The sequence below is a fragment of the Heterocephalus glaber genome, unplaced genomic scaffold (assembly GCF_053883595.1).
Source record: "Heterocephalus glaber isolate CG9 unplaced genomic scaffold, H.glaber_assembly_v1.0 deba00001564, whole genome shotgun sequence".
In the NCBI taxonomy this organism is placed as follows: Eukaryota; Metazoa; Chordata; class Mammalia; order Rodentia; family Bathyergidae; genus Heterocephalus; species Heterocephalus glaber.
Genome location: NW_028258351.1, coordinates 15,305,027 through 15,330,422, shown reverse-complemented (window position 1 = coordinate 15,330,422; position 25,396 = coordinate 15,305,027). Strand labels below are relative to the sequence as shown.

At 34.8% G+C, this 25,396-nt stretch overlaps 1 protein-coding gene across 3 annotated transcripts; it reads left to right on the top strand.

Moving 5' to 3' along the window:
* Spata22 (spermatogenesis associated 22) lies at positions 1-25,151 on the top strand. 3 transcript variants are annotated; one of them, XM_004857208.4, is made up of 9 exons: positions 1-168; positions 2,167-2,282; positions 3,987-4,115; positions 6,614-6,674; positions 7,826-7,921; positions 10,782-10,971; positions 19,152-19,281; positions 21,815-21,912; positions 24,832-25,151. In XM_004857208.4, exons 2-9 carry the CDS (start codon positions 2,240-2,242, stop codon positions 25,021-25,023), a joined length of 939 nt encoding a protein of 312 aa, XP_004857265.1. In that variant the 5' UTR covers positions 1-168; positions 2,167-2,239; the 3' UTR covers positions 25,024-25,151. The 3 variants fall into 3 exon arrangements, with proteins under 3 accessions (XP_004857265.1, XP_004857262.1, XP_021094024.1); XM_004857205.4 differs by having other exon boundaries at positions 2-168; positions 10,782-11,124; XM_021238365.2 differs by lacking the exon at positions 1-168 and adding an exon at positions 189-268 and having other exon boundaries at positions 10,782-11,124.
* Positions 25,152-25,396: the final 245 nt, after the last annotated feature.

Sequence of the window (25,396 nt, the reverse complement as noted above, 5' to 3'; positions counted from 1 at the left end):
GCACGTGCCCACGTGCCTGCAGTCTGTGCACCCGCGTACAGCGCTCCAGGCCAAGTGCGCCTGTGCGAGTTCCACGTGCGCCTGCGCACAGTTTGATTTCCGGCGCCTTTTCGGAGACCTATAGGTCAGTCGTCGCTGACTGGCTTCTCTGGATGACGGTTGGTGGAGGTAAGCGAATGTCGGGTTAAAGCTGTGCGTCGTGTGTGGGGTGTCAAGAAAGGAAAAACAATTCGCTGATTCTAGTTACCAAACTGCTACCTATTCTTGGGTGAGTTAGGAGGGCTCTTTGGAAGAGAACATAAACAAAGTTTTTCCCCTTCCCTTCCTTGAGGGGCCAAAATAGGCCCTCCTGGCCTCTGTCAAGGACAGTGGTCTATGGGGGAATATGTTTTTGTAAGTTGAGCAAACTTTGGACATCAGTGGCAACAATCCCTTTACTAAGCCACTCAGGCCCAATCAGAAGCTGGAGTGGGTGGGGGCAGTTGGGAGGTTTCAGCCCTCAGGGTTAGTGGTCCAGGAGGATTTGGATTTTAAAAAGGGGTTTTCTTTAGTCATTTGAATGATTTTCAGAAACGTAACAGCCCTTGTATGTCTCTTCAGATTTAGGATGTGAGTTGCATTGGTATCCTGTGCCAAGAAAGAATGGCATAACCTCTACTTTGGGTCCTAGAATGGCACCAAGAATATTTTTTAAAAGGCCTACAGGATCTGGCTTCAAGCCTAAGATCAGGAAACAAAGCAGAGGAACCCCCCGATCTCATGTTTCCCCAAATTTTTATACAAGTGATATTTAGAAATTTATATGTATCTCAGTTTGATTTGCATTATTATTAGTTGTGTTCATATCTGTTTGTCTCACTGGGTAGTGAGTTTGGAGCACAAGTGTTCTCATTTAGGTTTGGATATTGGTTTTTCAGGCAGTGTGCAAGTGTTGAATTAAATTGGAGTTGAAATATATATACATGTGAAAAACAGAAAATTTGTTCCACTTGTTGACACTGTAGAAACTTGAGTGGGAACTTAATATTATTCTGGATATTAAGTGAGCATTTAGTCTTTGGTTGTCTCAAACTACTGGCCACAGTAGATGATCTGTGCAGCATCTTAGAGTTGGACACAGAGCGTATTCTCACATGACTAGTTCCATACTGTGTTTTTCTCCCTATAAGTTTACCAGTAAGTACTATAGTTCATTTGCTTCTCTATAGATCTGGTACAAAATCTTATGCTAAGTCCTTGATTCTGAAATATATTCCATAGACTATGTGAAAATCCCCCTAGATTTAGGGAGCAGGGTTATAGTCACCCCAGCCTTAATTTATTTTGAGCAGAGTTAAATTGTTGTAAATGTATTAAATGAGCTTTCCTTCTTTCACCCTCAGGCTTTTTTTTTGACTGTTACTTCTCTACCAACTCAGGCCCTCTTATTAAAAAAAAAGCAGTGTAATGACACTTTAATGATTTGCCTTGATGGCATCATTGTGTAGAAGAACGTAAAAATGGAGAAAGGAGCCATTTATCTCCATTAGTCTTTTTATATTGAATATGTTATTAAATATATGTTATTTCCCTCCCCCCTTTTAGTCAATATTATGTTTGTAGTAAAAGGAAAAATGGTGAGATAATATGGAAAATCTAAACTGTATGCTCTGGAAACACTTTTTTCAGATGCATTTGGTTTAAAAGGGTGGATATATGGCACTTTCATAATTTAAATGACCAAAAGTTACTGTAAATTCATTTGTTTTCCCTTCTCATGTAGGCAGTAACATCAAATGTGCTATACAGCTAGGTTAACATTTTTAAAAAGACAAACTTGATTGACTTTTTTTTTTGGTACAGGGGATTGAAGGACCTTGTGCTTGCGAGGCAGGTGTCAGAGGCACTGAACTAAATCCCCAGCCCTTGATTGACTTTTAATATAAACTGTTACAATGCACACTATATAAAAACCTTAGATATGACAACTTAAACTTAAGAAGAAGAAAAAAATATTTTGAACAGAGCTGGAAAAATGAGTTATGTTGTAAATTCTTACTTGAAAGGATTCCCTGAAGTGTTTACATTGTCACGTTTGAAAGTAGTTTTAAAACATAATTTTTGTAGTTAGTGGGCTGAAAATTTGATTTGGTTGTTGATATAAATTACAAGTTTCTTTCTTTGAAGGTTTAGTCAATCAGCTTCATTTTGTAAATTTGGAATGCTAAGGAAAAAATTATAGACTTTGATATTGAAGAAAATGAAGAGAAACCTTAATGAAAATTCAACTCGAAGTACTGCAGGTATTGAACAATTTTTATTTTGAAATTTTGTTTTATATATACAGTATAAAGCACATACAGTTTATAGATGGAACATTTTGAGAGGAACTTTTAAAAATAATTAAATGTTTAATATTACCTCTTTTCTGTTTAGATCCAAGGAAATAAAGTAACTTATTCAAGGCAGACTATTCATTGGGATAGGTAGAAATAAAATCAGACTTACTTAGATTTACTATGATGTTCCTTCTACAAATCCTGTGTGCTGGAGTTGTTATATGCTTTTCAGATGGAAACACATAGATATATTTTTTGTTTGTATTTGTGACTGACTTGTTCAGAATATTTCCAGAAGCACTTCTGTCTTCTGATAGCTTCTGCCATTTCTGCTTTCCCAGTTTATTAGGTAGTCTAAGGGCAGAAGGAAAGAATGAGAACTAGGAAAATGAACACGGTGTAGAATGAGGATAATAACTATTATTTGTGGTGGGTGTACTAGATTCTAGATATTTGATTCTACATATTAATTCATTTTTAATACACCAACCCTCTAGAATAGGTTATTATTATCATCCCTGTTTTCCAGATGAGAAACCATATGGCAAAAAGGTTTAATAAATAATGTGTTCAGTGGCAGGAATCTGGCTTTAGAGTCTATGCTCTTAATCACTATGTTTTTCTGCCTCTCAGCATGTGTCATATTGTCACAAAGAGTTTAAGGAAATTGCCCACCTTTACCCTTTGAAGTTGTAATTCAAAGCTACTTTGAAGTAATAATTAAAACACAAGCAGTCTGACTCAAGAGTTGATTACCCTTTCATCACTGAGTTTTCAGAGTCCCCACTCTGCAGTGCAGCAATGGTGGCTCAAGCAGACAATGGGAGCTTGGCGAGAGATCTGAACTAAGACTTAGAAAGCTTCGCTCCTCACTAGGTTCTTCCAGTGGCTTGCTTCAAAGCAGTGAGTGAGGTTTTGGGCCTCTTTTTCCTCTAAGTTCCCTTATAGGTTTTACAGTTTATGCATTACAACTTTTGACCTGACTTGAGATTGGTACTTCTTGCATCTGGAGGAAGTAGAGGTGGTATTTCTTCTTATTTGGGTTGTATATTTACCATTCTCTAACACATTCTCAAAATGACCCATAGAAAAATATCATGTCAGACACATGGGGTGCAAAATGTAGTTTTGGGTTTCAGACCAAATCTATTGAAATAAAATCCATAATAATAGGATTATGGTCTTGGAACCTGCATGTATCAGATTAAATCTTAGCTAAACTAATTTTTGAGAATCATGACCCTACAGGTTGTATCTAACCAGTGGTTAGGACTTTGGAAAGCATGGTTCAGAGTTTGGTTCTTCATCATGTCTGTTATACTCCACAAGTCCTCTCTAGTTGATAAATTAATAGTCAAGCACAGGAGAGAAATAGGGAAAACAATAAGTGAATTGGGGAAGGGTTAGAAGATGAGAAAGGAGATAGGAATTTAAAGAGGAATTAAAGCAATGTTAAAGTAAAACAAGAAAGGTCTTCTTAGACAAATTAGGCTATTTAGGGTTTTAAAAAGAATATAAAAACCAAGGACCTAGAACTATATTTATAATAAGTACATTAACGTATAGAAGTAGACATGTAAATTGTGCATATTATATATTAATAATTTTTCTATAAGTATATCTGATTATTTCCCTGTGTGTACTAATTTATTGGTACATTCAATGTAGGCTGTTTGCCCGTACCATTGTTCCATCAGAAAAAAAGGAACAGACAGCCATTAACTTCTAATCCACTTAAAAATGATCCAGGTATCAGTTCTACTTTTGACAATTATGATTTCTCTCCTCTTCCAACAGGTAAGAAAATGAATCAGATAAAAATTTTCAGGAAATAAGACCTAAGATTATAGAAAATTATAAATTTTCTTTTATTGTAATGAAAATAGAAAGTTTAAAAGTTCTTTCTTCTTCCCATTTTCTAAATATAGACATTACTTGGCTCTTTCTGAACATTCCAGTACAGGCATTTGAGTTTCCTAGTCCACAAGGGTGGCCTAGCATTTAAATGGAGTATTTTAGATCTGAAGCCATTGTGCTGATGAAGTAGTAACCTACATTACAAAGATATTTTCTCTTTTTCAAAACACATATAGATCTCATGACTTACATATTTTGTGGTAAATATTGGAAAAACTCAGCCTCAGGAATGGGCATTAAGTGTGCATTGGAACACAAGAAAAATGGAAAAAAAATAGACTTTAGGAAGAGAAGAAGCTTGAGAATTTCTGGTGCTTTGTCCTAGTCTTTTATTTCTCTTCGTATGGCATTTTTGATTTTCTTAATTTCTCTTTACTGTTTGCTATGGTCTAAAATGTCCTGTGTTGAAAATTGACAATGTAATAGTATTAGAGATGGCTTTGCCCTCATGAGTGAGATTAGTGACTTTATAAAAAGAGGTGTGAGGGCCTGGGGATTTAGCTTAGTGGTTCTGCTGCCTGCCTTGCAAGCACAAGGACCTGAGTTCGATCCCAGGTACCAAAAAAAAAAAAAAGTGGGGTGTGAGGGAGCTATTTGGTGCTTCTGTTATGTAAGGATGCAGTAAGACGTGCCATTTGTGAAGCAGTGAGCTTTCACTAGACACTGAATCTGTTGGCACCTTGATCTGGGACTTTTTAGTCTCCAGAGCTCTAAAAAATTTTATTTATAAATTACTTATAAGGTATTTTGTCTTATTAACCCAAATAGAGGAAGACTTGCGTCTATTTGCCTCCTTGTAGCTTCAAGTAACACACGAACTAAGTTGCCATTGTAAAGAATTCACAAAATCTTTTAGTTCTAGTTATTGGAGGTCATTGATTGATTACCTTCTATATTTCTTGATTAAATCCTAGAGACAAGGAACCTCTGTTTCATGTCTTCTAAATGAGACCATTGTCTTAGTTTAGGCCTCTCACCTCTGAACCAATTAGCTGTGGTAGTGAGTGCTGGGGGATCTTAATATTTACTGACTTTTCGCTTCTTTCTGGAAGAAGGCATGGTAGGCAGACATTCTGAAATATATTTGGTACATGTTGATTCTATACATTTAATTTTTTAGATCACACTTAAAAAAGTATTATTAGAATCTTGTACAACCAGAATTTAAAATTATCTTTATAGCAATTTTATTTAATTTGTTCTCGTAAACTTTTTTTGGTTCCGGGGATCAAACTTGGTTCGTTGCACTTGCAAGGCAGGCAGCGGAACCACTGAGCTAAATCCCCGGCCCTTGTTCTTGTAAACTTTAATGTAGGTTTAAATTTTTTTTTCTTTTACATTAGAGGAAGTGCAGTATAAAGTTAATACTATTACCATTTTTATGGATAGGAAATTAGAAATTCACCTGGGAATGTACAAATCAACATTTATTTGGTCATTCTCCATCATTTAAAAAAAATCTCCACCATTTAAAATATTTTTGTAAGTAGCATGAGTGTTGATCTTAAAAAAAATAGCAAATTTGAGCTATGCCATAAGGAAATGTGCATCCTCCTGAATTACTAAATTCTTCAATCTCTCACTAGAGATATATTAAGATTCTTATACTGGATAAGAGAAAAGACTGTATCAGTATTTTTCAGAGTTTTGTCTTGACCCAGTAGTTGAACTGAGATACAACAAATCTTTAAAAAACAAAGCAAAACAAGAAACAGGAGAGACCAAAGCAGAGTGGAATAGAAAATATGAGTCTGTGTCATACATAATAAGGATTAGGTTTGATGTTGAAATTTTGTTATGTTCCCCTACCTCAGTGATGGCGAACTGTTTAGAAATGAGTGCCCAAATGGTAACTCAAAACCCACTTACGTATCACAAAGTGCCAACACTGCAATTAAGCCTGAATGCTAAGATTTTAGTTTAGAAAAAACAACTCATACATTAACATCTTTTATCTTAAAAGGAAATAACACATGTGCCATAGCTTTGCCACCACTGCCCTACCTGTTTTGCCTGTTTCTTCCTTTTTGTCTCTCTCACACATACCATGCATTATGTATCTGCTATGAGTTATGATATAGTCTTTGCTGTCGGGTGGAATAAAAAAAGTTTATAAACATTAGATCAGACTGAATTCATGTTACAAAGTATAAGGTTAGGCCTGATTATGGAGAAGATACAATTAAACTATTACTTTTGCTTAAAGTACAATGGAGAAGAAAGATCTATAAAAATGTCAGGTTGTGGCAAATTCTACAACAAATTGCTGTTGAAGACTGTGTTTAAGTTTTTTAACCTCCTAGATTAAATAAATATGAAGGAATTCTTTGAAGAAATGTTACATATCTTACTTTTATCTGTGTTCTTATACTTTTGAGATTGGGCCTGGGAAGCTATGAATCCAGAGTTGGCTTCTTTAACGAAAACAGTGAACACTGGGTATGTGGAAAAATATAAACCAATGAATGTGTGTCTGTTTTTGACTGATGTTATTCTTTTTAAATTTTTTAAAAAATTAAATTTATTGGTACAATTTATATATGCATAACAATCACATTCATCATATGGAATTTGTATTTGTACATAATAAATCTTAATTCTTATTTTTTACCATTCCCTTCCCCTCCCTTCAACCCTTCTTTCCCTCTTTATTTACAGAAGCTTTGTTTCTATTTTATCTTTCTTTTTTCGTTTTTTTCCCTTTCCCTTTTCTTCCTTCTCCTCTCCCCCCTGGTGGTCCATCACATTTGAACTTTTTTTTCTTATTTCACATTATCTATTATAAATTTTGGTCCTTTTTTATGCTTTTAGTTTCTCACACCAGAGAAACAATACAATATTTACACATGGGTGTTTGATTTATTTCACTTAAGAGTATGGTCTCTAGATGCATCCATTTAGCTATAAATGTCTGAAGTTTAATCCTTCTTTACGGCTGAGTAGGACTCTATTATATAAAAAGTACCACATCTTTATCTGTTCCTTGGTTGATGGGCATTTGGGTTGTTCCTGAGATTCAGTTATTACAAACTGTGCTGCTATGAATGTGGGTATGAATATATCAGTGTGGTATGATGCTTTTAACTCTTTTGGGAAGATACCAAGGAGGGGAATAGCTGAGTCAAATGGAACTTCTAGTTTTCAGTTTTTTGATGAATCTCCACACCAATTTCCACAGTGGTTGCACCAGTCTACACTCCAACCAACAGTGGAGAAGGGTTCCTTTTTACCAACAAGCCTGCCAGCATTTGTTATTAGTTGATTTCTTGATAATAAGCCATTCTTTTTGGAGTGAGATGGAATCTCAGCATGTTGTAATTTGCATCTCTTGAATGACCAGTGATGTTAAACATTTTTTCATAGTTTCATTTTTCATATTTTCATTATTTACTGTTTCTTCTTCATCTGAGAAGTGTGTTTTCATTTCAGATGCCCATTTTTGTATTGGGTCTTTCAATTTGGGGGGTTTGATTTTTTTCAGTTCTTTATATATGCTAGATATTACTGACTGAGGTTATTCTGTGTATATTTTATGTTTCTGAATTTGAAAGCAAACTATTAATATTTAACAAGATATATTTTCTTGAAAGGCAAATAACATCTTCAGTTTCATGTCCCTTGAGAAGTCAGGATTCTATGCCTAAATCTATTCAATCAAACACTGAAACAAGACAAAGTGCTTGGAGGTGAGTCTACTTAAAATTTTTTTCTTTTATTCTTTTTTTCTCTTTCCCTCTTTTCCTTTCTGCCTGTTCCCTCTCCTTTAATCTCTTCTTCCTTTCTTAGAACTACATTTAGGAAATGTCTACATTAATAACTATTATATTTGCGTATAACCTGTGCATGTCCTCCTGTGTACCTTAAATCATCCCTAGATTATGTATAATACCTCATACAATGTTAAGTGTCATGTATACAGTTGTTATGCTGTTTTGTGTAAGGGAAAATGACAAGGAAAAAGTTTGAATATGTTCAGTACAGAGGGTATTTTTTCCAAATATTTTTTTGGTGCCGGGGATCAAACTCAGGACCTCGTGCCTATGAGGCAGGTGCGGTACCTCTGAGCTAAATCCCCTTTCCAAATATTTTTGACCCATGATTGGCCAACTCTATGAATGCAGAACTTGTGGCTATAGAAGGTTAAGTGTGTTCTGTTTTTGTCTAGATATTTACCTTTATCAATACGTTTCATATTTACTTCTAATCTAGTGTTGCTGTTCAGCATCTTGTTTCAATTTGAATTCTTGTTAGCATTTCTTACAATGTATAACCTATTGAGATCTTTAAGCATCTTAATAATTTCTGGATAACTTACACTTAAATACTTGTAGACAAGAAGTTTCCATGTTTACACAGGCATTTGATAAGGGGGAAGGTAATTTTAATTTCTTTCTCTTAAAATTAGCATGTTGTCTTTTGTGCCAATGTGTCTCTCTACTGCAACAGCTTCTAGGTCTTTACAATTTTTAGATATGTTCCATTATTTTCTGAAAGAATTTTAGGACAACCGCTTTTACAAAGTTTATTTTAGGAATTGTTCCTAAAAATGATATATATGAATTTTGGTTTTATGGTAATTTAAAGATCTCTTAATTTCCCACTGCTTTGAACTGAGGGATTGGGTATAGTCCAATAAGATATTCAAAGTGTAGTTTTCCTTAGAAGATAATTTACCATGAAATTAATAATGCTTAACCGTCAGAGCCTCATTTTCGTGTCCATTTCAAAGTTATGTCCTCATCCATAGGCCCAGAGAAGAAAGCAGCAACTTGAACAGGGTACAGGCTTTGTGAAGTGGTTTCTCCCCCTGGAATCACTCATATTCTAATAATGGTCCTGGGGCTACCAGCCTTGATAATAGGTGGCTACTTCTACCTTCTTGGTCCATCTGGTGTCAAGAACAGCTGATTCTTGAGGTCCTTGTTGAACATCTGGACCTATCCTCCCCAGAGAGAAGGATCTAAGGGAGACAATGCTTTCTGCTCTGCTCCAAAGCCACTTTAACTTAGGTTTCATGATCTAGTTGGGGTGTTGAGGACATGGCTGAGTTTGACTGGCTTGTGAAGCAGCATCTTTGAGTGTGTGTAGGGCAAAATAGAAAAGTGAAAAGCCATAGTTTTCCTAGGGATAGTCCAGACTGGGAATGCTTCCTGAACAAAAACGTTGGAGGGAATTTCAGGTGCACTATTACCAAAAAGTAGTTTTGAAGTGGAAAGAAAACCTTTCTAGGCTATAAGTAATAAAGATAATTTTATTAACTATGAGTCAGGAAAGACAAAATTGTCCGCTTGCTTAATTGAAAATAAAATGAAAATTTTCTCATATGAAAAGTTGATCATTGTAGGAAAAAGTCTTTATAGGGCAGTTAATGAATAATACATCTATTAATATTTTCCTGGATATTATGATACCTATGGTATTTATAACTTTTTGTTTTTTGTACTGGGGATCAAACTTGGGACCTTGCGCTTGTGAGGCAGGCAGCGGAACCACTGAGCTAAGTCCCCGGCCCTTATAACTTTTAAAATTTAAAATTTGTGATTTAAATTGTCATCATTTTCATGATTTAACAGTACTTTCCAAATTATACAAGGTTCAGATCCCATAAAACTTAGATTTGTTCTGGATCATATTAATCTAGAGTTTTTCAGATTATTTTCTTAAACAAGGAATGGGTTGTATTGATTGCCTTCTTGTAAGACTTGTGATATTTTTAGTAAAATTATTTAGAATTAAAAATGTATGATTCAGACTAGATTTCCCTGTGGGACTCTTACCTAGCTTTTTTTGAAAAATACACTTTTGATTTTGGCCTCATTGACCTCATGTTTAATCACAGCTTATTTAAAGTAGCTAGTAAATACTACAAAACTGATTAGTAACAGTTTTCAGCTACATGATAAAATCAGAGAATATATAATCAAATAGCTATCTACCCTGCCTATATTTATTTACCCTGTAATTTAAAATCACAGACAAGCCATAGTTAAATTTTTTTACTTTGTAGAAAATTTTAAAATAAATATGTAAAGAATTAAGCACAAGTTCACCTTGAAATCTTTCTGTTTGAATACAACTAGTGTAATATGGAAGCTGCTATAGTTTAAAAGTATACAGTAAGTCTTCAAATTACAAACATTTGAGTTGTGAATTTTCACAGATGTACTGTGTAAGACTCACTTTGTTGCATTACAAACATCCAGTTTATGAATGTTCTCCTGGAATGGAACTTGTTCCTAAGTTGGGGACTTACTGTGCTTTGTAGCTGTCTAGTCTGAGTTGGAAGATTAGCTTCCTCTGGGTTTTTATTTGTCAATAAGATGGCCACATTATTTTCTCACTAAGCCTCCATCTCCTCACCTGGAAAGAGAGGTAAATAATATATTGCAGGGTTGTGATAAGTGTGGGTTTTATAACTAGTTAGTAGTTATAAAATGTTTAATATACCATAAATTGATATGATAAATTTCAGAAATGAAATTTTCATCAATTATTTTTAATTTAAAAATGTATATAGAAATGATTTTTTTCTTTTTTTTATTGTAGCTATAGAGATGACAACAAAAATACCAGCTCAAAAACTTGGGGTAAAAATGATTTTAGGACTCAATGCAAAAGAACAAATCTAGTGGAAAATGATGGAATATATTCTTCTCCAGTGAATTTGGGAGCTCAGCAACAAAAACAATTAAGAATATCTGAACCTCATAACTTAACTTATCACAGAAAAACTGAGGTACTGAGACAAACACATTCATCAAAAATATTTGACTCCAAAATAAAAGGCCTAAACAAAAGTAGCACATTACAGGCATTTAAGCCCAGTTTTCAACAGAATCAATTTAAGAAACAAATGTTGGATGATATTCCAGAAGAAAACACTCTGAAGGTAAATAAATATTAATGAATGACTTATTAGCATTTTTTAAAAGGTGAGGTAAACACTTGGAAAGTTACAGAGATAAGAACATTTGAAATTAGTCCTATGGCATACATTATTAATGATTAGCATGTAGTACCATTACCATATAGTTCCATTGGAGTGGATGAATATTAGTTTCTAAAATATTTTCTTTCTTTTTTAAATTTCATTGGTACATTTTAGGTATACAGTATAATGACATTCATCACTGGAAATTTGCACCTTTACATAATCTCTCTTGGTTCTTATTTTTTCCCCCATTCCTCTGCCCTCCCTTCAACCCTTCCATCCCTCCCTATTTACAAAGACTTTGTTTCCATTTTTTCATTTTCTCATATTAATTCCATTCCCTTATTTCTGCTCCCCTACCCCTACCATTTCCCCTTCCCCTTTGCCCTTTTCTACCTATTTCACATTATCTATTATACCTTTTAGTCCTTATTTACACTTTCAGTTTCTCACACTAGAGAAACTATTCAGTATTTACACGTGTGTCCTATTTATTTCACTTGAGTATAGCCTCAGTGTGGATCCATTTAGCTATAAATGTCTCTAATTTCTCATTTTTTATGGCTGAATAGTACTCCATTTTATAAAAAAACCACATTTTCTTTATCCAGTTTCCAGTTGATGGGCAATTGGGTTGCTTCCAAGTTTTAGGTATTATAAATTGTGCTGCTATAAACATGGGTGCACATATATCACTGTTGTATGATTCTTTTAATTCTTTGGGGAAGATAGCCACCAGGGGAATAGCGGGGTCAAATGGGACTTCCAGTCCTAGTTCTTTGAGGTATCTCCATACTGATTTTCACAGTGGTTGCACCAGTTGACACTCCCACCAGCAGTAGAGCAGTGTTCCTCCTTCCCCACAGCCCTGGCAGCATTTGTTATTGGTTGATTTCATGATAGCAGCCATTCTTTCTGGGCTGAGGTGGAATCTCAGTATTGTTTTCATTTGCATCTCTCAAATGACCAGTGATGTTGAACATTTTTTCATATGTTTATTTGCTATTTCTACTTCTTTGTGTGAGAAATGTCTGTTCATTTTAGATGCCCATTTTCGGATTGGGTCTTTAAATTTGGGAGGTCTGATTTTTTTAAGTTCTTTATATGTTCTAGATAACTTTGTCTGAGGAACAGCAGGTGAAAATTTTTTTCCTACATCATGGGTTGTCTCTTCACACTGTTGGTGGTTTCTCTTGGTGTGCAGAAGCTTTTTAATAAGAGGTTCTACTTATTGATTGTTTATGCTAGTTCACGGGCAACTGAGGTTTTGTTTATAAAATCTTTTCCTATACCAATGTCCTCAAGAGATCTACCTAACCTCTGTTCGGGCCGGTTCAGCATTTCTGTTTTAATATTTAAATCTTTAATCCATTCGATTTTAGTTTAGTGCATGGTAAGAGATATAGGTCTAGTTTTAATCTTTGGCAAGGTGAAACTCAATTTCTCCAGCACCATTTATTAAAGAGGCTATCTTTCCTCCAGTGAGGATGTTTGGCTCCTTTGTCAAAGATGAGGTAGGTGAATGTGTCTGAAGTTGTTTCTGCATCTTCTAATCTGTTCTACTGGTCCTCAGGTTTGTTTCTTTACCAGTACCATGCTGTTTTTATCACAGTAGCTTTGTAGTATAGTTTCAAGTTGGGGGTTGTGATATCCCCTGCTGTATCTCTATTGCCTAAAATTGCTTTTGCTTTTTTAGGTCTGTTCTTGTTTCAAATGAATTTTTGGATTGTTTTATCCAGGTCTGTGAAGTATGCTGCTGGATTTCAATTGGGATTGCATTGAATCTATATAGCAGTTTTGGAAGTATGGCCATTTTCAGTATATTGATTCTTCCTATCCAGGAGCAAGGGTTGTCTTTCCATTTTCTGATATAATCTTCAATTTCTCTTTTCAGAGTGCTATAGTTTTCAGAGAAGAGGTCTTTGATTTCTTTTGTAGGTTGATTCCTAGGTATTTCAGTTTTTTGAATGCCGTTGTGAAAGGAATTGTTTGCCCTATTTCTCTCTCAGTGAGTCTGTTGTTCGTGTAGAGGGAAGCTATTGATTTTTGTGTGTTGACCTTGTATCCAGCTACTTGACTGAATTTGGTTATTAAGTCTAGAAGACTTTTGGTGGCATTCTTGGGGCCTTCTATATAGAGCATCATGTCATCTGCAAATAATGACAATTTGACTTCTTCATTTCCTATCTTTATTCCTTTTATTTCTTTCTCTTGACTAATTGCCGTGACTAGTGTTTCTAAAACTATATTGAACAAGAGTGGTGATAGTGGATATCCTTGTCTTGTTCCTGATTTTAGTGTGAAGAATTTCAGTTTTTGACCATTTAGTATGTATGATATTGGCTGTTGGTTTTTCATAGATGGCTTTTATCAGATTGAGGTAGAGACTGTCTATTCCAATTTTTTGTAGGGTTTCTATCATAAATGCATGTTGGATTTTGTCAGATGCTCTTTTATGCATCTGTTGAGATGATCATATGGTTTTTGTCCTTGGATCTATAGATGTAGTGTATTACATTGATTGATTTGTGTATGTTGAACCATCCCTGCATCACTGGGATGAATCTCACTTGGTCAGGGTGTATGATCTTCTGCATTCTATTTGTCAGTATCTTATTAAGGATTTTTGCATCTATGTTCATTAGAGAGATTGGCCTCTGGTTTCCTTTTTCAGTTGGGTCTTTGTCTGCTTTGGAGATCAAGGTAATGCTTACTTCCAGGAGTGAATTTGGGAGTATTGCTTCCCTTTCAATTTCATTGAAGAGTTTAAACAGTAGTGGCAGTAGTTCCTCTCTAAATATCTTGTAGAATTCAGCAGTGAAGGCATCGGACCTGAGCTTTCTTAGTTGGTAAGTTTTAAATTACGTTTTAAATTTCATTGATTGATATTGGGTTGTTTAGAATTTTTAGGTCCTCTTCATTCAACTTTGGTAATCCATACATGTCTAGGAATCTGTCCATTTCTTGTGTTTTCCATCTTATTGGTGTATAGGTTCTCGAAGTAGGTATTGATGAGCCTCTGGATTTCTGCTGGGTCTGTTGTAATTTCACCCTTTTCATTTTAATTGCATTGAGTTGGACCTTTTCTTTCCTTTTTCTGATAAGGTTGGCTAAGGGTTTGTCAATTTTGTTTATTCTTTCGAAGAACCAACTCTTGCCTTCATTGACTTTTTTGTATCATTCTCTTAGTCTCCATTGCACTGATTTTTGCTCTGATCTTTATAATTTCCTCCCTTGTATAAGCTTTGGGTTCGTCCTGCTCTTCTTTTTCTAGAAGCTTGAGGTGCAGCATCATGTTGTTTAATTGGCCTTGCTCTGTTTTCCCAATATGAGCGTTCACTGCTATGAATTTCCCTCATAAGACTGGTTTCATTGTGTCCCATAGATTCTGATATGTTGTATTGTCATGTCATTTAATTGTAGGAACTGTGTGATTTCTTCTTGAGTTTCCTCTGTGACCCATTTGTTATTCAGAAGTGTATTGTTCAGTTTCCATGTGTTTATGAAATTCTTGCAGTTTCTTTTGCTATTGATCTCCAAGTTCATCACACTGTGGTCTGATAATATATAGGGGAAAACTTCAATTCCTTTGCACTTACTAGAATATGTTCTCTGAGTAAGTATGTCATCTATTTTAGAGAATGACCTGTGTGCAGCTGAAAAGAATGTGTATTCTGATTTGTAGGGTAGGACACTCTGTAAACATCTGTTAAGTTCATTTGTTCAAGAGTTTGATTGAGTTCTATTATTTCATTGTTTATTTTTTGTCTAGTTGATCTATTTGTGACAGTGGGGTATTGCAGTTCCCCAAAACTATTGTATTAGTGCTTATTTGATTTTTCATGTCCATTAGTATTTGTTTTATATAGTTGGGCACACTAGTGTTTGGTGCATATATATTTATGATTATCATCTCTTCCTCTTGGATTGTTCCCTTTACAAGGATGTGGTGTCCTTCTTTGTCTCTCTTAATCAATGTTGGTTTGAAATCCACTTGATCTACAAAGAGGATAGCTACTCCTGCTTTTTTTCAGGTTCCTGTCACATGGAGTATTGTTTTCCACCCTTTAACTTTCAGTCTTTGAGTTTCTTTTTGAATTAAGTGTGTTTCCTGTATGCAGCATATTGTTGGATCTTGCTTCTTGACCCATTCTGCCAGTGTATTTCTTTTGATTGGTGAATTGTGACCATTAACATTATAAGTGATATGTATGGAGTTATCATTGTCATGACTTTTTCTTTTTGTTGGATTCTCTGTTTAATTTCTTGTCATGCCTGATGGATTCATTCTGCTGGGCTTCCTGGGGTTGTGATCCTCATTGTCTTTTCCTAGGATTTTGTCTTAAAATTTTTTGAAGTGCTGGTTTGGTGTTCATGAAGTTCCTAATGTACTCTTGTCATGAAAGCATCTTATTTCTCCATCAGCTTTGAAAGATAGTTTTGCAGTGCACATCAACCTGGGTTGGAGGCTGTTTTCCTTTAGGATTTGAAACACATCACTCCAAGCTCTTCTTGCCTTGAGGGTTTGCGTTGAGAAGTCTGCTGTGATTCTGATGGGCTTTCCTTTGTATGTGATTTGTTTCTTTTCTCTAACTGCTTATAGAATTTTATTTTTCTGTTGGGTTTCTGTAATCTTAACAATTATATGCGTATGTGTAGATTTTTTTTGATCAAGGCTATTTGGAGTCCTATATGCCTCACTTATCTGTATGTCAAGTTCTTTTCCCCTGCTTAAGAAGCTTTCTGCCATCACTTCTGTGAACAGATTTTTTTATGTCATCTTCACTCTCTTCTGTTTCTTCATTGACTCTGATTAGTCTTACGTTATTCTTTTTTGCATTGTCTAGCAGATGGTGGATTGATTTGTCATGGTCCCTTATTATTTTAAAGAAATCTTTCTTTTCCTGGTCACTAATTGCAATCTTATCTTCTCCTTCTGAAATTCTGTCCTCACATTGGCTCATTCTGCTGCGTAAACTTTCAATGGAGTTTTTAATTTCCTTGAATTCTCCTTGCCTCTCTTTTATGGATTCCATTTGTTTCCTATGTTGGAATTCCATCGTTTTCCTCAGCTCCTCAATTATTTTGTCTGTGACCTCTCTAGATTTATTAATCATGTCTTGCACTATGGGCACAGTCTCTGCTGTTATCTGAGAAATTATTTCTGATTTCATTTTTTCCAGATCCTCTTTTTGTTGCCAGTTCAGGTAGTCCAGGTGGTTGAGTATCATATTTTTCCATCTCGTTTCCTTTTGGGGTTGCTTTAGTTGATCTGGGAGTCTGGTTTTGAGACCTGTTTATGTGTCTTCTCATTTCAGTGCCAGGGGGAATTAGGGGGAGGGGTGTGTGCTGCTGAGGTCCTCGCATCTCACCACCTCGGAACTGGGATGGCTCTGCTTCTTTGCACTGGGGGTGATGGTATGGCAGACTGGAAGGCTCCTCCTCAGTGCTGGGGATGGTGGTATAGTGGCCCAGAAGGCTCACCTCCTCGGCCTCTTAAAATATTTTCTTAGGGTATGAATTGCTGCTTCTTCTCATAGTTGCTTTAGAGTTTCCTTCCGGAATCTGGCTTTCACAGCTTATTAAGATACTAGTTTATCTGTTGCTTGTAGAAATTATCCAAGCTTTTTACATGTAATTCTAAGATTATTTTCAATAGAGATCAGAAAAATGTTTCTGTAAACAGTCAGATAATAGGTGTTTTTAACCTTCTGGGCCATACTATTTCTGTTCAGCTACTCAGTTATACCATTTAGTTCTACTCCTGTAGCATGGAAGCAGCCATAGATAATTCATAAATGAGGGCCGGGGATTTAGCTCAGTGGTTCTAGTGCCTGCTGCGCAAGTGCAAGGTCCCGAGTTCAATCTCCGGTACCAAAAAAAAAAAAAAAAAAAAAGATAACAGATAATTCATAAATGAATGGACGTGACTGTTTTCTAGCCAAAGGTTATAAAAACAGATGGCAAGTTAGATTTGAAGTGTGGACCATAATTTCCTGATCTCTGCTTTATAATCTGGTCTTATTTTACCTTTCTTTCCAGATATTCCATATTCTACCAGTTTTCTGATGTGCTGGTTATTCCAGACACTATAACTTAGCCTCATTTCCTTTCTAATTTCATTGTTCTGATTGTTCTTTGTAAATATCTTCTATATATTACACATGCTAGTTACTCTCTATCTTCCCTTCCATGTTCTGTGGTCCTCCACTTGCTCTTCTCTGTGCTCTGGATGGCTAACTTGTCCTACACTGTGATGTGTCTTGGGATCCCTTGTTATATGTTGGTTTCTGCTAAAAGTCAGCCAGTGGGTGCCACTGGGAGCATATCGGGGTGGGAGGAGAAGTTTTTCCATTTTCTCCATACTGAAATGTTGTGTGGATCAAAGTGGCTGCATCCCAGCATGACACAGCCCATCTGAGTTCAGCTTTCATGAACTTGGTACTTTATTTCCTTTCCTTGTCCTTTCAGAATAGTATTAACAGCTTATTAATATTGTTAGTCTTTGAGTGCTTAAGTACCCTCTGTTTCAATATGTCATTAGGGTAAATTCTGGTTTTTTTCTGGAAATATTACTAATATAACATGTTCTACAGCAGTTCTCAAATTTGAGCTTTTTGTAAACAAAAAAGGTAGGGCATAGCAATCTTAAGTAACAGTGGCATACTATGGCAGTAATCTTCAACAAGAGGCATATTAGAATCTTTAGGAAAGAGGGAATTGGGAAAAGTAATTGTAGTTTGGGGAAAAAAGCCCCATTAGGTAAGTGTTCTTCACAGCTCTTACCAAGGAAATCCATCTCCTTTAAGAATTAGTATCTTATACTGTATTCTTAGTTCTTCTTCAAAGAAATGCCAAGGACATTTCTGTTTTGGGACCTGTATACTTGCTATTTTCTCTGTCCTCACTTAACCACCTATTTAAAATAATAACTTGTCTCTATAATTTTACTGTTTTTTCACTTTTTATTGTTTATACAGATTAATGGGTCTCATGGGTCTCATTTTAGCAGATTCATATACGCATATGACATACTTATTTTTACATCCCCCAACCTGTGCCCCTAGATTCACATTTTTTGGGGATTTCAGTGCATATAATGTATTTTGATCACATCCATCTTTCCATTACCTGCCCTTACACTCCCCTCCTTCTGCACCTTCTTCCAATTCCTCTTGTCTAATAATAGTCTCACTTCTACTTTTTTGTCATCTTTTTTAGATTCTACCTATTAAGGAGAATATGAGATGTTTGTTGTTTCTGAGTCTGGCTTATTTTGTTAAACATGGGTCTTTAGATTCATCTTTTTTTCCTGCAAATGCCAAAATTTTGTTTTCTTTATGGCTGAATAATGCTTCATTTTGTATATATATCATATTTTCTTTATCCATTTATCTATTGATGGACATCCAGGCAGGTTTTATGTCCTGGCTATTATGAATTGTTCTGCAATAGAAATAGTCTATCCTCTTTTTTAATACATAGAATATATCAATTCCTAATGTTCTATTTGTATTTATTTTATGAGTCTTCTTTTTGATTATAAAATAAGGAAAGCAGATAGCTTATTTGTTTTGTTCACTGTTAGCTCCTTAATAGCTTTACTTGGCATAGAGTAGCTGCCTAAAAAACACTTTTGAAATGAATGAATAAATGTGTAGAGTGTGAGCATGTTAGGGAAACAAATCGTTTTATTCCCCTCTTTATTACAGAATCAGCACATGATATTTATTTAATGAATGAGCAAATGAATGACTAATTGAATGCACATATAAATAATTCTGTTCTTAATTATACCCAAGTGCATCCTGGTTTCTCCTACTGTAATGTAATGATAGTGGCCTTAATTTGGGGAAGTAATTGTATGAAACTTCCTGTGGTTCTTTTTCCACATTTACTTAATATAAGGACCTAGAATTTTTACAAAGAAGGTGAAAGAGTATGATGAAACTTTTTCTGATGCTATATTTTTATTCTTTCAAAAGGAAATCCCCTTGTGTCAGTTACAATTTAAGGAAAAAAATAATTCTTTAAGAATTATTTCTGCAGTTATTGAAAGCATGAAATACTGGCGTGAACATGCACAGAAAACTGTACTTCTTTTTGAAATATTGGGTAGGTACAATACTTCAGAAATACTTCAGTAATACTATTTGGACAAGTTTTTAATGTCCGTAGGATTACCTAGGGAATCTTGAAGAAAAATAAAATTTTGCAAAGGATTATGTTTATTAGAATTTTATTCAGTTCTCGGGTCTGTTACTGATTTATGTGAAATAAGTATTAGCTTATTTATGGCAGTATTCTTGTGATTCCCTAGTGTTAAAGCTGAATAAATTCTTGCAAGTAATTTAACTTAATCCCTTGAGTTACAGAACAAATGGACCAAATAATTAAAATTGACTGAACTAAAATCACAGTTAGTTAGCAGCAGAAATGGATCTAGTCTACTCAATCTTGATCTAGTGTTCTTAATATTACTAATTTGTGTATAAATTAAATTGTATTTTAAATGATCCAAAGCATTTATTAATACCAGTAAGAGGAAGAACCCTATAATTAATCTGTTTTCTAGATTAATTTTTATTTATTTTTATGTATTTATTTTTTTGGTACTGGGGATTGAACTTGGGACCTTGTGCTTGTGAGGCAGGCAGTGGAACCACTGAGCTTTTACCCAGTCCTCTAGATTAATTTTTAAAGAGGGAGAGTTTTGCAGAATGTTTCTGGAATTTTATTTTACTTAAAACAAGTTGTAGAGACTCAAAACATCTTTTTTCCATTGTTTAACAAACATAACACTTAAATTATGAAATAATCCAAACAAAAATATAGAGCATATAATAAATATCCACATACCCATGTCATAGGTGTATTTAAAGCTCCCCCATATATTTGCTTCTGTAGAGATAACCACTATAGTAGTCCTCTCTATGGTTTTGAAATTTTATATATCTGATTCTGTAATTTTATTTATATTATTGTTTTGTATACTAAAGTTAGTCCTCCTACCAAATAAAAATTTTTCCTATTCTTTGAAGTATATTTAAAAAATTGCAACTTTAATAATAGTGCTTGCAGAAGGCAGAATAATGGCCCCCAGGATGTCTGTGTCCTAATTCTCAAAACCTGTGAATGTTATATGGCAAGAGGGAATTTGTTGATGTTGTTAAATTAAGGACCTTGAAATGGGAAGGTGATCCTGGCTTATCTCAGTCTGATTACTGTAATCACAAGGATCCTTATAAAAGGGAAGTAGAAAGGTCAGAGTCAGGAAAGGATTGGAAGATGATATCCTGCTGGCATTGAGATGGAGGAAGAGGCCATCAGTCAGAGAATGCAGGCAGTCTAGAAGCCTCTAAAAGGAACAGCCTTGCTGACATTTTAGATTTATAGTACACTATGATGTTCTTATGTAAGTTTCTTCTGGTTTCTGTTTCCCAGAAATTAACAAGCGACTCTTTGCGTATCATCTTTTCTGACTGGTAGCATGCCCATCTCTGAAACCACGAACTATGTAGCTGGGGAATGGAATATGGTGATTGGCTTAAGTCAGTCCCAGGTCATACCCAGAAATGGGTTGGCGGCAATGATGGTGGTAGTGATGGGACAAATCTCATCCAAATCTTAGGGCTAAGAGTGGAATAGGAACTGGACGTGGTGACGCACACCTAATCCCAGCACTTGGGAGGCCAAAGCAGGAGGAATCCTTTGAGTTCAAGGCCTGAAGTACATAGTGAGACCCTGGCTCAAAAAAAAGGGAATAGAAGAGGTTTCCTAAAGGAAAATCTGGGTCTTATAAGGGGAAGGTAGGCTGAATTCAAAATAACAAATACCCACTACCTGCTCAGGAAGTGGCTGTTAAAGGAATACATAATGCTATTTGCTAAAAAATTTCTAAAAATAAATATGAATTAGGGTTTTCATTTTGTAGATGAAGAAATAGCTTTGAAAGAGGTTAAACAATTTGTTCAAGGGAAAGGAAATGGGAATATATAGCTGAAATAGAATAAACTTGTAATTATGTACGATGAATAAGTCTAGAGAGCTAATGTACTGCAGGATGACTATAGTTAATTAACATTGATGCATTGTATATTGAACATTTGCTTAGAGTAGATCCTAGGTACTCTTACCTCACATGAAAAGGTAACAGTGGAAGGTAATGGATATGTTACTTTGCTTAACTATAGTAATGATTTTACGTTTTTATATGTGTGTGTCTGCATATCTTTTGTTTTGTCATGAAAATAAAATTTGCTCAAAGTCTCAAAATATTGAACTGGACTAGAATGTATGACTTCTTATTATAATTCAACTTTTCATTAAATTGATGTTTATTGTTATAACAGTGTTGTTCAATGTACAATATAGTACATTGGTCTGGGGATTCTAAGGAAAATGTTTCAGATGGCCAGACACTGTTAATTATATGAACTTGACATGCAATCTCTTCCTAAGTTGAAGGGGCTAAAAATTTTATCCTAGTATAAAATTGTTTCAGAAATGGCATTTAAAAAATGATTTCTTTATTATTGTATAAGAACTGAGAGGTTAATGTGGAAACATTATTTAAACATCAATTCTGTTTGTTAAATTTTATTTGTATTTTACTTACATTGATCCCTCCCATTTCAATGTTGTTTAGCTGTCCTTGATTCAGCTGTTACACCTGGCCCGTATTATTCAAAGGCTTTTCTTATGAGAGATGGGAAAAATACTCTGCCTTGTGTATTTTATGAAATAGTAAGTATTTTAAAAGTAGTTTTTGCAAAACCTATAGCAGCAAATTTCTGTCAACAGTTTTATAGTACTTTAAGCATTTTGTTTGGTTTTAGTTCTGGTATTAGAACTGTTTATTTGTTTAACTAATATGGAAAACCTACTGTGTGCCGGGCATTGTTCTGGGTGCAAAGGATATAATGTGGAATAGAAGTGTTAAATGGCTTCTTTTCTCAAAGCTCTTATAATTTCAGGTAGAAAGAGATAACATACATGTCACACTGTGATATGATAAATGATATGATAGATTTTTCACAAAAAGATAGTAATCTATATTATCTGGGATATTTAATGACTAATAAGAGTCAGGTAAACCAACGTGTATTGGGAAGGTAAGAGTGCATTTTAAGATAAGAAAGCAGCATATGTGAAGACATGAAGCTAAGAAGAGCCTTACTTGTTCAGTTACCTGCAAGTAGTATGCAGTTGCTGAAGTATAGAGTTAATAAGTAATGAGGGTAAGGGTAGGGTTCTAGAAATTAATGTAGGAGTGGGGTGGAATATAAATAAGACTTGCAGGGCTGGGGATTTAGCTCAGTGGTTTCGTTGCCTGCTACGCAAGCACCCGAGTTCGATCCCCAGTACCAAAAAAAAAAAAAAAAAAATAAGTAAGACTTGGAGACAAAGAAGGATGGAGATTACAGAGAAGGCAGAGACCTTATAAGACCTATGTACTTGCTGAAAGAGTTTGTCCTCACTTCTGAAATTAGCCTCACTTCTGAAATCAGATTTGGCTTCCAGTATTTATTTCATCATTTACTAGCTTTATGACCTAAATAAGATGTTTAAACTATCTGAATTTCATTTAAAAAAAATCTGTAAAAGGGGAGATCAGTTCCTGCTTTGAAAAGTTGTGGTGATTAAATGATATAAATATACAGTGTCTGACACGTAATAGATGATCAAGAAATAGTAATTTTCATGTTAATTTCTATAATATATATGTTAATTCCAGTTTATGTTTTAAAAGCTTTGTTATTGAAGTATACCATACAGAAATGTGCACAAATCATAACTGTACAGCTCTATGAACTGTCACAAAGTAAATAATACTCAGGTTAAAAAGTAGAACATTGTCATCACCCTGAAGCCCCCTTGTATCTCCTCCCATTAATTACCTCCTGAGTCCTACCTAAAAGTAACTACTATCTTGACTTTTAATGTCATAAATTAATTCTGTCTTTTAAACTATATATAAATAGTATCATAGGGTATATCTTTTTTAAACATCTATTTTCTTTCAACACAATGTAAGATTTGTCTATATTGTCGAATGTAGCTGTAGTTCATTAATTTATATTGCTATGTATTATATTTTGTTGTATGAATATACTGTGGTTTAGTTTTCCATTTTCCTATTGATGGACATTGTGTTCCTAGAATTTTTGCTATTATGAATAATGCTATACAAATATTCTTGTATATGTTTCTTAGGCATATGTATGCAATTTTGTTTGGTATATACCTAGAAGTAGAAGTACTGGATCACAGAGCATGTGTATGTCCTGATATAGTACTTTTCAGAGGGTTGTATCAATTTATATATTGACAGGCAATGTAGAAGAGTTGTGGTTTTTCTGCATCCCTACCAATTCTTAGCATAGTCAGTCAGTGCCCATCCCCCCCACCCCCCTCGTAAATTTTAATGCTATCTCATTTCTCTACGATTCCCTGGTGAGTGTGAAGTTAAGAACCTTTTCATATATTTATTGACCATTTATATAGTTTCTTTTGTAAAATCTGTTCAGGCTTAATTCTTTTAAAAATTGAATTATTTATCTTTCTCATTGATGTATGGGAGTTAAAACTTCCTGGGCAGTTCTTTTATACATTTATTATAAATATTTTCTCATACTAGATGATTTGCTTTTTCACTCTTTTTTTGTTTGTTTGAGACAGGGTTTCACTATGTAGTTCAACCTGTCCTTGAATTCACTGTTGCCCAGGCTGGCCTCACTTGAGTGATCCTGCCTCAGTCTCCTGAGTGCTGGGATTACAGGCATGTGCCACCACAGCTGGCTGCTTTTTCACTCTTCGTGGTGGCTTTTAGTGAAAAGAAATTCTGCTTTTTTATCAATCATTAGACCTTACCCATGTAATTAGTACTTTTTAATGACCTTTTATTGAAAACAATTTCAGGTTGGCTTAATTTTATTTATGGTTCAGAGGATTGGAAGATTGCTGTTTTTTTTTTTTTTCCCCCTGATTTATTAGTTGCCTTAAAGGCATAGCCCTTTTCGGTACCAACCCTTAGCCTGGGGTGAGGTAGGCTTGGTTACTATAATCTCTTTACTTGGGGGATTCAAACTGCATTTTTGGTTCTCCCAGCTCTGAGTCTGTTAGAACTTCTGCTCAGTTTCTTAGAATTTCAACTGCCTTTCTGTAATTGATAGCTATCTCAGGAGGGAAAGTCCCTCCAAATCAGGACTCATTCTGGATTCCCATACTCTTCTAGGTGAGGTGTCTATAATCCTTCATTGCATTGATAATGTCTCTGACACCTACTAGGAGATTTTTAGTGAAGTACTTTGTTTAGCTATTCTTTCTGGTTGTTCTTAGCTGGAGAGTTGAAATGAACCACCTATACTGCCATCTCTTGAAAGTGGAACTCTAGCAGCACGGGTGGATAATTGGGAATTATTACATATTTTAAGAAGCATCATCTAGCTAGGTTGTAAGAAGTCCTATCCCCATTAGGGTCTTTCTTCTGTGATAGGGCATCCATATATCCAAGACTAGATATCGTAGTATTTATGAGCGGTAGGGCTCAGGTGAGAGAGTTACAGCATTTGAGGTGCTTGGTATCTAGTTGACTATATTACTAGTTAAAAAATTGAAACTTAGATGAAGTAAAGTTTTTAATATTTATGTTTTGCAAAACAGGATCGTGAACTTCCAAGACTGATCAGAGGCCAAGTTCATAGGTGTGTTGGAAGCTATGATCTGAAAAAGAACATTTTCAGATGTGTTTCTGTCAGACCAGCATCTGTTTATGAACAGAAGACTTTTCAGGCATTTGTTAAAATTGTAGATGCTGAGATGAGGTATTATACTAAAGTAATGAATGAAATTTAAATAGTGATAAAGTGAGTTTAGTAAAAATTGAAGCATTTTCTGTTACTGTTTAATTCACTGTTTCCATGGTTTTGTAACAGCTGTTTTGTATTTTGCTTCTTGAATTAAAATATTTAAATCCTTTTAAATGTGAAAAGTGATTGAAAAATAATTTTGTTTTTATTAAAATGATTCATTTTCTAAAATTCAACAACCATTTCAGATAAAAATGCTCAATATAAGGCAAATAGATATTTCTCTAACATGGGATAATAATACATTGAGACAGTCCAAAAACCAGTGTCAGAATTAAGGGGGAAATACTGGAGCATTCCCATTATCAGGAACAAGACAAGGGTACCCACTATCAGTACTGTATTCCTTACAATTTTGA